General features: G+C 53.8%; 4 protein-coding genes across 4 annotated transcripts; 1 reads left to right on the top strand and 3 right to left on the bottom strand.

Annotated features, from left to right (window-relative positions):
- Positions 1-2,401: 2,401 nt before the first annotated feature.
- On the bottom strand, positions 2,402-4,009 carry A1O7_04683 (uncharacterized protein; the record flags this gene model as incomplete). The annotated part of the gene is made up of 2 exons (XM_007758693.1): positions 2,402-3,805; positions 3,863-4,009. The coding sequence occupies 2 exons, from the start codon at positions 4,007-4,009 to the stop codon at positions 2,402-2,404; spliced, it is 1,551 nt and encodes a 516-aa protein (XP_007756883.1).
- Positions 4,010-5,576: 1,567 nt separating this feature from the next.
- A1O7_04682 (uncharacterized protein) lies at positions 5,577-6,137 on the bottom strand (the record flags this gene model as incomplete). Its single annotated transcript, XM_007758692.1, has 2 exons — positions 5,577-5,981; positions 6,129-6,137. The coding sequence occupies 2 exons, from the start codon at positions 6,135-6,137 to the stop codon at positions 5,577-5,579; spliced, it is 414 nt and encodes a 137-aa protein (XP_007756882.1).
- A 449-nt stretch (positions 6,138-6,586) lies between these two features.
- On the top strand, positions 6,587-9,133 carry A1O7_04681 (DNA excision repair protein ERCC-3; the record flags this gene model as incomplete). The annotated part of the gene is made up of 1 exon (XM_007758691.1): positions 6,587-9,133. The coding sequence occupies one exon, from the start codon at positions 6,587-6,589 to the stop codon at positions 9,131-9,133; it is 2,547 nt and encodes an 848-aa protein (XP_007756881.1).
- An 84-nt stretch (positions 9,134-9,217) lies between these two features.
- A1O7_04680 (uncharacterized protein) lies at positions 9,218-10,581 on the bottom strand (the record flags this gene model as incomplete). Its single annotated transcript, XM_007758690.1, has 2 exons — positions 9,218-9,350; positions 9,413-10,581. The coding sequence occupies 2 exons, from the start codon at positions 10,579-10,581 to the stop codon at positions 9,218-9,220; spliced, it is 1,302 nt and encodes a 433-aa protein (XP_007756880.1).
- Positions 10,582-12,471: the final 1,890 nt, after the last annotated feature.

The raw sequence follows: 12,471 nt of genomic DNA, 5'->3' as shown, positions 1-12,471 counted from the left end.
CACTGCCCGTAGCGTACGAACAGAACTTTTTACTGAGACTCGTGACTAAAAGTCGCTTGAAAACCCGTTTCTGCCCGTTGGTAGAGTACTTTCGAGTGGCATGAACTGTCGAAATGTCGATTGAGATTTCACAAATCTAACGCTCAGAGGATGCTGGGATGATCGCGTCTAAAACGATGATCGGGATGAGCTGCTGCTGTGTGTGCTCTGTTTTGAAAGTCCGGTGTTGGCGTGTGCGTTGACACCAGTGGATGATGAACTGCTTCGTCGGCGTGCTGACCGCGTAGCGGCATCCATTTGTAACTTGGTATGGCTATGCATCATGCGAGAATATGAAGTCATGGCCGCAATGGGATCTGACTCGTAGTCGAGGGTCTCATGTTGAGGAGAAGTGAGATATTCGACGGCAGCAGGCATATTTGAGACTGATGAAATTTGTTGGTTGGAGGATGAAAATGTATTAATCCTTTTGCTCAAGAATAGAATCTGCGTTGATTGGAGTTGCTCAGGTTGTGTCCACGAATGTTGCTGTTGAAGGGTTGGGGAGCGATTTTAACGGCGAGAAATGGACGCCGTGGTTATATACCTGTCCTCGATGATCCTGCATTACCAGGCTGAAATCCTTAGGACTATGGGGGCAACGGCAGCAAGTGTGAGCGCAAGCTACGGGAGTGGTTAGTCCCAATGCCTGGAGGCGACGAAATGGCGTAGCCAGACCAGTAACAGCTGTGAGACTCCAGGAAAGGTCATGCATGTTGCCGTCAGTCAGCCGACGTCGAATGGCCATCTAGCGAACCAGATGTTAGAGAAGCGACGATCGGACGGCAAAAGTGAGCCTTCGATCACCATACAAATTACAGATCGTCGAGGCCAACGTGGGGATTGAGCGAATGGCAAACCGTTATGAGGCCGTCAAGTGGTGGAGCACGACCCTGCCGATCACTTGAGGCGTGTTGGGACCCTCAGGGTCTGGTAGTTCGAGGCATGCAGCATGATCGCATCTCCCGCTTGATAGGTCGCCAGTTCAAATGTGGATAGAGAAGAGGCTCTAGAGGCAACGGTTTTCTGCTGGACAAACATGGGATTCTCATGCTCAGACGCTTGTAGATAAGCATGGGAGCCGTGTTGCAACCGATCGGCAGTGGGGTCGAGTAGCCCTGGCAAGCGCTGGAAGCGGCAAGCGTAGGGTCCGGTCAAGCACCAGGCAGTCCGTCGAGATCGTGCAAGCCATCTCAGGAAGCAGTCAGCTCTCCCAGGGGACATCGATTTCCTCCATCTCTGACGAGGCTGTCGTGACGTGAAATGGTGGTGGTTGTCTCTGGAAAGTCAGATGTGTTATGGGGTACATTGGCAGGAAGGGTGCATCGAATAGGCAGCGCTGCCAAAGCACCATGGTTGGACCGGGGCGCAGCTATGACGTCGATCGGGGCTCAAGGCGGAGCAAGTGTAGCCTTGCGTATGCCAAGCCAAGCCACCCGCACCTTAAAGTCGAGGGCACGGCAGGACCCTGAATTAGCAAGAGCGTCGACTAATATTATAATTGTGGTTCTGGCCATGCTGGAAGTTCACCGCATGGAACTCGTACAAGCTCGTCCAGTCCACCATGGGGGATCGCACGGCAGTCCGTAGAGGAGGACCAGGGGGCCATGGGATTCGAGGGAGCATTCCACAGCGCTTCACTGCTCGGTTGTCCAGCAAATGCGCATGCGTGAGTGGAAACATGATGCGGCAGACAGGTGGACGTCCCACTTCTTTGGAATGGCGTGGATGACATATCACAGTAGGGTCTGAGCTCAAAAACTTCCTCTTGAACGTAGTCGGTGAGGGCTTTTTCATCTGCCAGTGCTGATGTTGTTATCCTCTCTACCCAGGCGATGAGGGCCAGAACTTTACTCGAGGTGGAATCGAGTTCGCCACACCATAAAACACCCTTACATTATCATTGCACGAGCACGGGTATGCCTGACAAGCGGCAAATCATGTTTCAATTCGAGATGTTCTCGATCCAGGGATTCCGGAATCGACGAGCCCAGGTGATCAGCAGGATAAGAGGTACTGTGTAGATGCTAGTTGTATGATTACGAGCTACACAGTACTCCTAATCACTGGATTGGCATCGTGGTGGCCCAAGCTTTGTTTGAGGCGCGGGAGCTGATTTGGATCATCATACTCGTGCGGGGCCGGTGGCTGGGACATGCCTGCAGCGCAAATCGCAGCCTACTCGTAGACTCACATTGCGCCAGATGATAGATTCCTTTGAGCATCTCATGTTTTGAGGACGATCGGTATGTGTTGGTCGAATTGTACACAGTAGGTCCTCCGCGCCAGCCCAAACGAGCGTCACCAAAGTTTCGACCTCGATAGCCATTGATCAAACTGGCTGGTGCCGGTATCCGGCGTCTTACTGCCGGCCCCCAGCATAATGAGGATTCTGTCCAGGGGGCACGTTGGGGTAGGCGGGCCAGCCTGCAGGCGGGTAGGGGACATGGGGCGGTGGCGGAGGTGGTAACGGCAGGTTGAGGTAGCCTGCATGCCCCGGAGAAAATTGAGGCGGAGGAGGGGGAGGCCAAGGCCCGATCCAGTGAGGTGGTTGTGGCGGTGGCACTGATACGCCTGAAGGTGTGAAAGGTAGTATTGGGAATGGCATGCCGATTGATGCTGGAGGTGCTGCTGTAGGCGGCGGAAGGTTTGGAGGTGAGACGACTGGTGGAAGGCCTGTACTGACATTTGTCCTCGCCGGCTCACTTCTCATGGGGGGCACCAGCTCTGGGGTGTACTCCGGTGAATACGACCCACTTCTTGAGCGACCATGGCTTGCGCTCCGACTTCCTCTCTTCTGTTGTCCACCATATCTAGGTCTCGACGGAGACCTGCTGTAAGAGCCCGAGGATCGAGACCGCCCGCGACTGGAATTACTGCGACGTCTACGCTTCCGAGAGGTGATGCTTCGGCTGCGACTTGTGCTTCTTGTTCTTGAGCGCTGAGAAGACCCGGCGGAGCCACGTCTGCCACGCTTCTTCATCTTTTCACAAAATGCCCTCGACCATCCATAGTACGTGTCGCCGACCAAGTCACCGGCCTCGTCATGGTACGAGATTTGGCCTAATTCGTCCAGTTCGGGGGAGAGGCCTGCCTCTTCCAGTCTCGAAAAGGACCGCTCAATGCCGTCAACGTCCTTGAGGAAGTCCTTTAGCGCATTCACCAAGCTATCGTCCGCCGGACCAGCTGAGAGTTGCAAAGCTCGTATCTCGTCAATCCTCATTGGCTGGGAGCTGTTTGGGACAATGTGACGCATGAGATTGCCCGCAGGGAGATCGAAATAGGGCGAAGCCGGATCTCCATGTGTTGATGGAAGAAGATAGGGTGGATCCTTTGCTTGCGTTGTGGGTTCTGCAGCAGGCCCTGTTTCTTCGGTTGTGCCAGTCAATGCACTTTGTAACTGCGTGATGATTCCCTGCGCAAAATATCGATCTTCTCCCCAGATGTCGACCACATCCGATAGATGTCTCGCAACGCGAGATCGTGCCTCGCATGCACTGAGTCTGACGAGCTCAACCACGAAGGGCTGTAGAGACTGTGTTAAAGTGCTTTGCACGCTTTGATCGTGCGCGTGGTATTTGCCGTGATGAAGGAGGTCATTGACAAGGTAGAGAATATGAAGCCGTTGCCGGCGGAATGGCTTCACCCGGGTACTTTCATCTTCTTGGCTGGCAAGATGCCTGGATAGCGTGACTAGGTACTTCCCGAGCGCTGTTGTTCTCACTGTTGAGACGACGACATTTTCCAGCAGCCATTGTTTGCACGTCTATAGTACTTCAGTCAATCCGCCTCCGAAATATGCGGTGGCTTTGTATTCTCAGACCTGTACATTGTGATCCGAGCATTTGGTGAGCATGGTCTCGAAGGCATCGTGGAAGACGAGGAGGTTGTCGCGGGACACTTTCGTCACGTCCGGCCGCAGAAGCGATGCGCTGAAAGCGGCTTTGGCAATCGAGATGTGCGCAGCCATTGCTGATAGACATGAAACGGGTGCGAGTATTTATGACATTATTTCTTGCCAATATCTCAGTCTCCGAGAACATGAATTTGTTTCGCCCACTGGAGATGCAATTGTGACATACGGAGGAAGGTCGCAGGCTGGCGAGGCCGGGGGACTCAGCCACAAAGCCAAGGAAGCCACACGGTGCCACAGCTAGCTACGGAGTACTGTGTGCCGCAGTCACGCACAGTACAAAATACGGAGGTACAGTTGGGAGCTCAGACGCACCCCGCTCGCCAAGGCTCTTCTCGGGTCATCGGCACGGCCGAGCTTCGCACATGCTCCCACCACTTCTTTCATTTTGTGGGACTGCAAATGAAGACTCGCTTTTGCCCGGTGTAATTCTAACCGTACGAGTGCTCGTCGCATGGTATGTCAGGTGAGTCACCCCGGCACGAATTCCGCGTATAAATCGGACCTCCCCAACGATGGATTGTTTCCGGGTGTTGGCCGCTGATGTTTCGGGGGAATCGCGCAATTCTAGTTTTATGAGTGCCCACTTCCATATTACTCGTACCAACCTTGGGCAAATCGAGTGTTTGCCGTCTACGACTCTCATGCCACTAGGCACTTGTCAAGTGTTACTGTACCACCAGCTGGCCAACTTGTGAGCCGCTCTCGCGGTTCGTACTTGACATTCATAGTAGCCATCCACCCACATCATATCCATTTCTCAGCACGCAATCGTCGGCATCTCCAAATCCCACTGCGCCTGTTTGTGCCTGACCCGAGTCAAAGTCCCAACAGCAGGGCGCTTTCTCTAACTCCTGTCGCCTTTGAATCCCATATCGTGCGACAACAGACTACTCTTTACTTCGTTCCGCCCTCCGTCCTGCTCTCCCTGCTTCCCTTCGGCGCGTTGACGACTGTCAAGGCTCTCTCTACATCCTCACAAGCAGTATTTTCCCCGCGCCCCACAGCAGCCTTAGTGCACAAGAGCCGGCCACTAGACGACTTGAAACTCCCGTGGCAACTCAACTCTTTGCGACACAGAACAATCATTCTACAGCCATGAGTCTCACCGGTGCAATCACGAGTACTCTTACCCAGACTGCGGTCCGCCATTTCTCTGCACAAGCACCGAAGCCAGCGACCAAACTGCAATCAGCCGCTGCCGGCGCAATAATAACATCGGCAGTCGTCCTTCCATTCGTCCCTCCTGCTATCGAGTCGAAAAGAGAGCGTCAATCCGGGCACCCTAATGCTTCCCGGAAGCACTATGCACCACTTTGCTGCCACGCATGACCAAAATGGGCATACCGAATAATGAAGGGTCAATCAGCATGGTGTCGGCGTTAAAGGACTGGGGATGTTCGTCCTGCAGTGGATCATCTTGAAGGGGGAGTCATCAGCGAAATACCCGTAGTCTTGGAGTCGTAAATTCCAGTACAACAGGAGCTTTTTAGAGAATGAGCCAGGCAACGCATTCGAGCCTAGCACCAGGGGTATTTGTACACAGCAAATGATCGCACCAACAACAGCCGATACGCGATGTATCAGGCATGAAGAACTCGTCGTCCTGTTCTGTTTCCTTTGCTCAGCTTAAGCGGTCACCTTTCTTGCTCCTGAACGGTTCTGCAGCTTCGTATTTGCTCTTCTCGCGCACCCTCTGCTCGCCATCTACTGGCGCATGACCGACCGGTGCCGCATCCTCACTTATCTCGCTGCTCGGACTGCCTGCATGATCCAGCCCTTTCGTACTGTGCGTGCCAGTGAACGGGTCTGCCTGATCTTTCGTTCTTACTTTCGATTTGGAGGTAGCAGGGGCATTGTTGAACGAGTACTGTTTGTCTTCATAGCGTTGCTGTCGGTACTTTTTCTGCTGTTCCGCTTCAAACCGAGCAGCTCGGTCCGCATTGATAGATCTCTTTGCAAAGTAGTATGCGCCTCCACCAGCGACGCACAGAACACCCCAGCCGATCCTGCTCACAACGGCCGTTAGCTAAAGGTCCGACTCGTACCGGTCGTGAGATGAAGCAATCGTTAAAGAAAGGACAGTGGATGCGACCAAGGGTCCTCACCAAGTCGATCTAATCTGCACCACAACTTTAGCCGTTCACGTCCCTCAGTGCACCAGACAAGAGCTTACAGTATTCATCTTCGGTAGCTTCGATTAACTTTCTGCACAGAATTGGACTATCGCAGAACCTGCTTGTGATATTCTCCTGTTAACGGAAAGTCTGCCGTTACAACACAACGCTGCGGTCACGCAGGTCAAGAAGCAGGAAGCAGGTGACGCGGGTAGAGAATGCTGGGTGGGCTTGGAGATCAGTTCGAGAAAGCAACTTTTGGTGCGGAGTGACGTTTTGTGCCACTGAGCAAACGCGCCGCTGTGACGCTCTACGGAACGCCATTACTTTATTCCGCGCAGGCAGACCCAAGCAGTGAATCTTCTTGAACCTTGGGTTGCAAATTCCAGAAAGTCCTTTTTTCTTGTTACCGCCTCTTCATAGCTAACTCATCTGTCTCTCATTCAGCGCTGCGATATTATCACAGGCTTGTAATCCTGCACTTTTGACGGAGTCTCTGCCGCCGCACCTCTGCGGTATGTCACTCAAGCGGAAAGCGCTGGGAGACGTCGCCAGCGGTCGGTCCTCGAAGCGCTCCACGCCTGCTGCCTCTACACCCGTTAGCCTCGACAGTGACGATGAGTACTTCGAAGGCTCCGATGGGCGGTCACAGGATGACGCGAGCGATAGCGAAAAAGAGCACATTCGGAAGGCAAGGGCAAGACTAGACTTCAGCTCCTTCCAAGGCACAAAGCAGAAATATAGGCCATCTATCTTTGGTGAAAAGGACTTCTCGTGGCTGTCACTGAAAGCAGATCATGACAACCGGCCACTGTGGATCGACCCAAACGTCTCCGCAGGATCGAAGAAAGGCCCCAAAATCACGCTCGAGAGTTTCTCCCCGCTGGCTTCGCAAGCCACAGACTTACTTACCACAATTGCTGAGCCTCAGTCGAGACCAACATATCTTCACGAATACCGTTTCACAGAGCATAGTCTGTATGCAGCCCTATCGGTAGGTCTCCGCGGTGAAGATATCATACGTGCGCTAGAGAAGCTGTCGAAGACCCACGTGCCTGAAAGCGTGATCGAATTTATCAACAGGCATACCAAAACTTATGGCAAAGTCCGCCTAGTGTTACGGAACAACAAGTTCTACGTTGAATCGGATGAGCGCAGTATCGTTGATATGCTGTTGAGAGACCCCATCATCGGACCTTGTAAAGCCGTCGGCACTGATGTTCAGACCGGCGTCATCCAGACCAAGGCGACTGTCATCCAAGGCACCAGCAATGCCAAGGGCATGACACAAGCTGGACAAAACAATGTGGAGATGCCGCGCGACAATCCTCCAAATGAGAATGAGGCAATGATTGCTGCACTCAGAGACGAAGAGGATGAAGAAGACACATATAAAGAAGCCACCAATTTCGAGGTTGCCCCGAACAAACGTGATGAGGTGGCCAAGCGCTGTCTAGATATTGGATATCCTGCCATCTCCGAGTACGATTTTGCCAATGACTTTGAGAATGCCTCCCTTGCGATCGACTTAAAACCTTCAACCCAGATCCGACCATATCAAGAGAAAGCCCTGAGCAAGATGTTCGGTAATGGCCGTGGTAAAAGCGGCATCATTGTCCTCCCTTGTGGCGCAGGCAAGACACTGGTTGGCATCACAGCAGGCTGTCATATAAAAAAGAGTATTGTCGTCCTCTGCACCAGTGCCATGTCAAGTTACCAATGGTCTAACGAATTCAAAAAATGGTCGGACATCCAGAAGGACGACATTGCTGTCTTTTCCGCAACCGACAAGTATAGATTCAAAGGAGAAGCAGGAGTTCTGGTCACAACCTACTCGATGATAACAGCTGGTGGAAAGCGTGCCCATGACACTCAGCAGATGATGGAGTGGATTCAGAGCAAAGAATGGGGTCTCATGCTTCTTGACGAAGTGCATGTGGTTCCCGCTAAGATGTTCAGAAGGGTCGGCGAAACCATTCGGGCTCACTGCAAGCTTGGTCTTACCGCCACCTTACTTCGTGAAGACGACAAAATCACCGATCTCAACTTCCTCATCGGCCCAAAACTGTACGAGGCCAACTGGATGGAACTGGCCGACCAAGGCCATATTGCAAAAGTACAATGCGCAGAAGTCTGGTGCCCAATGTCGATTGAGTTCTATCAAGAATATCAGAATGCGAGCCCGCGGAAGCAACCACTATTCTACATCATGAACCCCGAGAAGTTCCGGGTCTGCCAGTATCTTATCAACTACCATGAAAAAAGAGGCGACAAGATCATTGTATTCAGCGACAATCTATATGCGCTCCAGCACTATGCAAGGACTATTGGCAGATATTACATTTGTGGCGAGACCAGCAACAACGAGCGAATTGAGGTCTTGCAGAAATTTCAGAACGATGAACGCCGTGAAACCAGCACCATCTTCCTTTCGAAGATTGGAGATACTTCACTTGACTTGCCCGAGGCGACATGCTTGATTCAGATCTCCTCGCACTATGGGTCAAGACGTCAGGAAGCGCAACGACTGGGGCGGATCTTGCGAGCCAAGCGGCGTAATGACGAAGGGTTTAATGCATTCTTTTACTCCCTGGTCTCCAAGGACACCACCGAGATGGCCTACAGTGCGAAGCGACAAGCTTTCCTGGTTGACCAGGGGTATGCGTTCAAAACAATCACACACCTGGCTGGGATGGACAAGGAAGACCTGAGATACTCCACCTCTCGGGAGAGAAATGAATTGCTTGCCGACGTTTTGCTCCAAAACGAAACGGCCGCCGACATTGAGAAGGTTGAAGACAACATGTGGAGTCACCTCAGCGCAGCCAGTGGCGGAGCCAAGGCCCGGTCAAAGAAACCACAAGTGCGCAGACAAGCTGGCTTGCTGGCGGATGTCAGCGGCGGTGGTGTCTCTGCTCCGATGTACCGTGAGCAGGACCGCAGAGGCAACAAAAAGGGCCCCGAGAGCGAGTGGTTCAAGAAGGAATCGAGACGGAGGGAGCTTGCAGCTAAGAAGCGGAAGAAGGAGAGAGAGGAGGCCGAGAGGGCTGCTGGTCGGGCATAGCGTGCTTAGACTGTCCCTTGAGTTCCTCGAGTTCTTAGCTGGGAGGCTTGTGAGACTGGCCTATCCCTTTGCAGCAGGACGTCTCTAATTAAATTTCACCTCCACCTTGGGCACCGGAGGAATCATCCTCAACTTGGCCAAATCGTCGAAGACTTCTAGCAGTGACTCTGAGGTGTCGACGAAACCATGCCATCCCAGTTTCCGTGCTTTATCACTTCTATTGCAGTTGGTCAGTTTGGGATCCCTACAGCACGACAGTGGTGGCAAAGGGGAACTTACGAAAAGATAAGCGGCGCGGCCCTGCACACCGTGCCATCCAGGAATGAAAACACGCGTTCGACATCCATGTCCTTCAAGTCCTTCTGCACCAGCCCGTCCCTCTGCGCCATCTCCCTCCACGCATCCGCCACGTCCTTGCGCCCCGCCCACTCGACAAACGTGAACCTCCGCCGACTCACGCCCTTGCCGCCGTAGCCTCGCGGATTGAACCGCGTTACTCGCTCCACGTATTTCGCGCCCTCGTCCGGACCCTTCCATGCCACGCCGTACCAACCCGCGAGCCTTGGCCAGAACCCTTCCCACGTGAAGGCGGAATCATCCCATGTGTTGAACTTCTGGTTCTCCGCCGCGGGCGTCAACACGGCCCACTCCTCCTGGTAGGCGTTCAACATGCTGCTCGACATGGAGGTGTAGCTCTGCCACGAGGCGATGTCGCCCGGGAATTCCAGCTGCCCTTTCATATGTGCGGTGATGGCGGCGTACACGGCCAGCGGGAACGCGAGGTTCATTGCCGCATCCGGCACGGCGCCGAGGATCGGGCCCGGCATGCAGATGTTCCACCCCGCGGTCTGGGAGTCGCAGTACCTGAACAGCGCGTCCTCCTGGGGATAGTAGAAGTTCGGCTCGAACTGGTCGACGCGCGGGTCGGATTCCTCTTGCGGCAACTTTGTCGGGCCGAGGTGCACGCCGTAGTTCTTCGCGCCCGTCTGGAGCATGATCCTCTTGGGGCTAAGGGTGGCCAGCGGGAAGGCCGATAAAAAATTCGTGAGCAGCAGCGTGTTCACGCGAGCCATCTCTGCGGCGTCGCTCCAGAGGCCCTCGCCTGGCTTCGGGGCCGTCTGCACGTAGCTGTAGAAGAAGACGTAGTCTACCGTGGTGACGTTGTTCTGCTTGAGCACCTGCGCGATATCCTCCGGCGAGGTGAGGAAGTCGACGGCGATGTGTTCGGCGTTGTTGGGCAGGCCCCCTTGCACGAGCGGTGGGCGGCGGGACAGGCAGATAATTCTCTTCCAGCGCGTGGGCGACTGGGCGAGCACGCGCAGCATGTACGCGCCGGAGATGCCGTTTGCGCCGGTGATGATGGCGGTCAGGTCCTTCACATCGGGTGGGAAGGTGGGTAGAGCGTGGTAGATCCCACGGGAATAGATCTGTTGGGTGGTTTCAGGCATCTTGGGGGTTGCCTTGCTGAGAGGCTTCAAGAGCCTTGGTCGAGGATCGTATATTCGGAATGGGCTGGGAGAATGGTCTGGTACCGCCCCAGCGAAGATAGACAAGGGTCTTATAAGCGGGTGGTAGTAAGGAGAGCGTTGGCGAAGACAGAACTCTTCAAGCCAATATACTAGGATTAACATGGTAGAGCGAGGATATTACCAATCCAGCGGAGTCTTCAACCCAGGACGGATAGCATAGACTCGGCACGACTCGGTTCATGCCTCTATGGAGGGAAACAACCGACAACCGTGTGAGCGGGGATGCGGGATGCGGGGAGAGGGGGATGACAATTGGTGCGGAAGTCATCGACGTCGCGGCATCCGGGCTGAATACAAGCTGCCACACTGCTCCGTGTACGAGGCCGAATGAATGACAGTGTTATGTTGCGGTGCGTCGTGAGCTGCTAATCACTGAACGAGATTCGGAGACGATGCTTCTTGGCTATGGCGCCCTTTCGACCTCTCCACTGGGTTCCTGAGCCGTCAAACTATCATGAAATGCTGGAGCCCACCACAACCCAGCCATGACAATGCTCTTCTCTCTGGAGACTCCAAGCGGACATTGGGGGCGGCTAGAGGGTAGCCCAGCAGCTGGAGCGTGGACTGGTTCGCAAACAGCTTCGCGCTTCTCGAAGCAGCTGTGCATGGCAGACGTCAGCATGGATGATTACCAAGGAACAGGAATCACACACATTCCATTCCTAAGTTCTCCGTCGTCGACGTTGTGCGCGGCCACATACATGCACAGCGTAGATCCCAGAGGAACGTTCAAATTTTCTGCTCGCCACGGTCGAGAATTCGCGAGGTCCTTAATCTAACGGGCAGACTGTGGTAGGCACCAACGCCTAACAGGACCCGTTCCCTGTGAAGCGCTTCCCCAGCATCATCAAATTATTTCCCTCGGCACCAAGTGTCAACCATATATATTTTTCGGATGTAAAGTCAGTCACAATATCCTCCCGGGCACAGGTCAAACTAGCACCGGGCTAGAAGGCGTGTTCGAGACGAATTGTGCGACAACATCCTCCCTAGTTCGATTCCCGCTGTCGCCAGAAAACAACAACATTGCTCGGCTCCAACATCCTCCCTCTTCCTCCTCTCCGGCTGACATACGAAAAAAGTGAAGGATCCAGAGGCAGAGAAATAACACAATGGTTGCATACTTGACAAGTCAAATCGGCGGTGGATCCGCGAGATGGGGGTAGACCGGTGGCTTGCCACCACCGGTATAGCCCATCAGAAACAAACAATATCAGACCTCTACTACACGAGTAGAGGCTGTAGTATTGTTTTGTTTTTGTTCCTTCTCTCCCTCTATGTTGGGTCTGTTGCTACACACGGAGCCGTACAGCCTCGTAGACCTACACAGCGCTCGTTCCGCCAGGTATCGCGAGGCTGAAACCCCCTTACCTTGTCTCCGCACTTAGGTCTATAGGGAAACAAACAGCTTATAAGTAGGCGGCATATCTTAACTTCATCGCTTTCCCCTTTCACTTTCAAAGCACGCGGCTTTACCGAGGTGCTGAAGTTACGTCACCCGGGTAGTACGATCCGATTAAGCAATAAGCTCTAGCAGCTCTCGAGCTGGTTCTCTTTAACCAGGACTGTCCATACCCGCGCCCTTGCATACGCTTCAATGCTGATCTAACCGCCCGCAGCGCGAACGACTACCGAGCCGAACAATCCGAGAACGACATCAGCAAGTAGACGGCATCGTGCGGCCCGCACCGACGCGGCGAAATAGTCATCACCACCAAGTTCGCGTCAGCGTACAAAGTCTCCGGCGAGCCTGGGCTCCAAAAAAAGCAACTTCGGCGGCAATAGCCCAAAGTTCCGACGTCTGTCCTT

This window comes from Cladophialophora yegresii, assembly GCF_000585515.1.
Source record: "Cladophialophora yegresii CBS 114405 chromosome Unknown aczIN-supercont1.3, whole genome shotgun sequence".
NCBI classification, from domain to species: domain Eukaryota; kingdom Fungi; phylum Ascomycota; class Eurotiomycetes; order Chaetothyriales; family Herpotrichiellaceae; genus Cladophialophora; species Cladophialophora yegresii.
The sequence above is the reverse complement of the archived record's forward strand: the minus strand, read 5'-3'. Positions and strand labels throughout refer to the sequence as shown.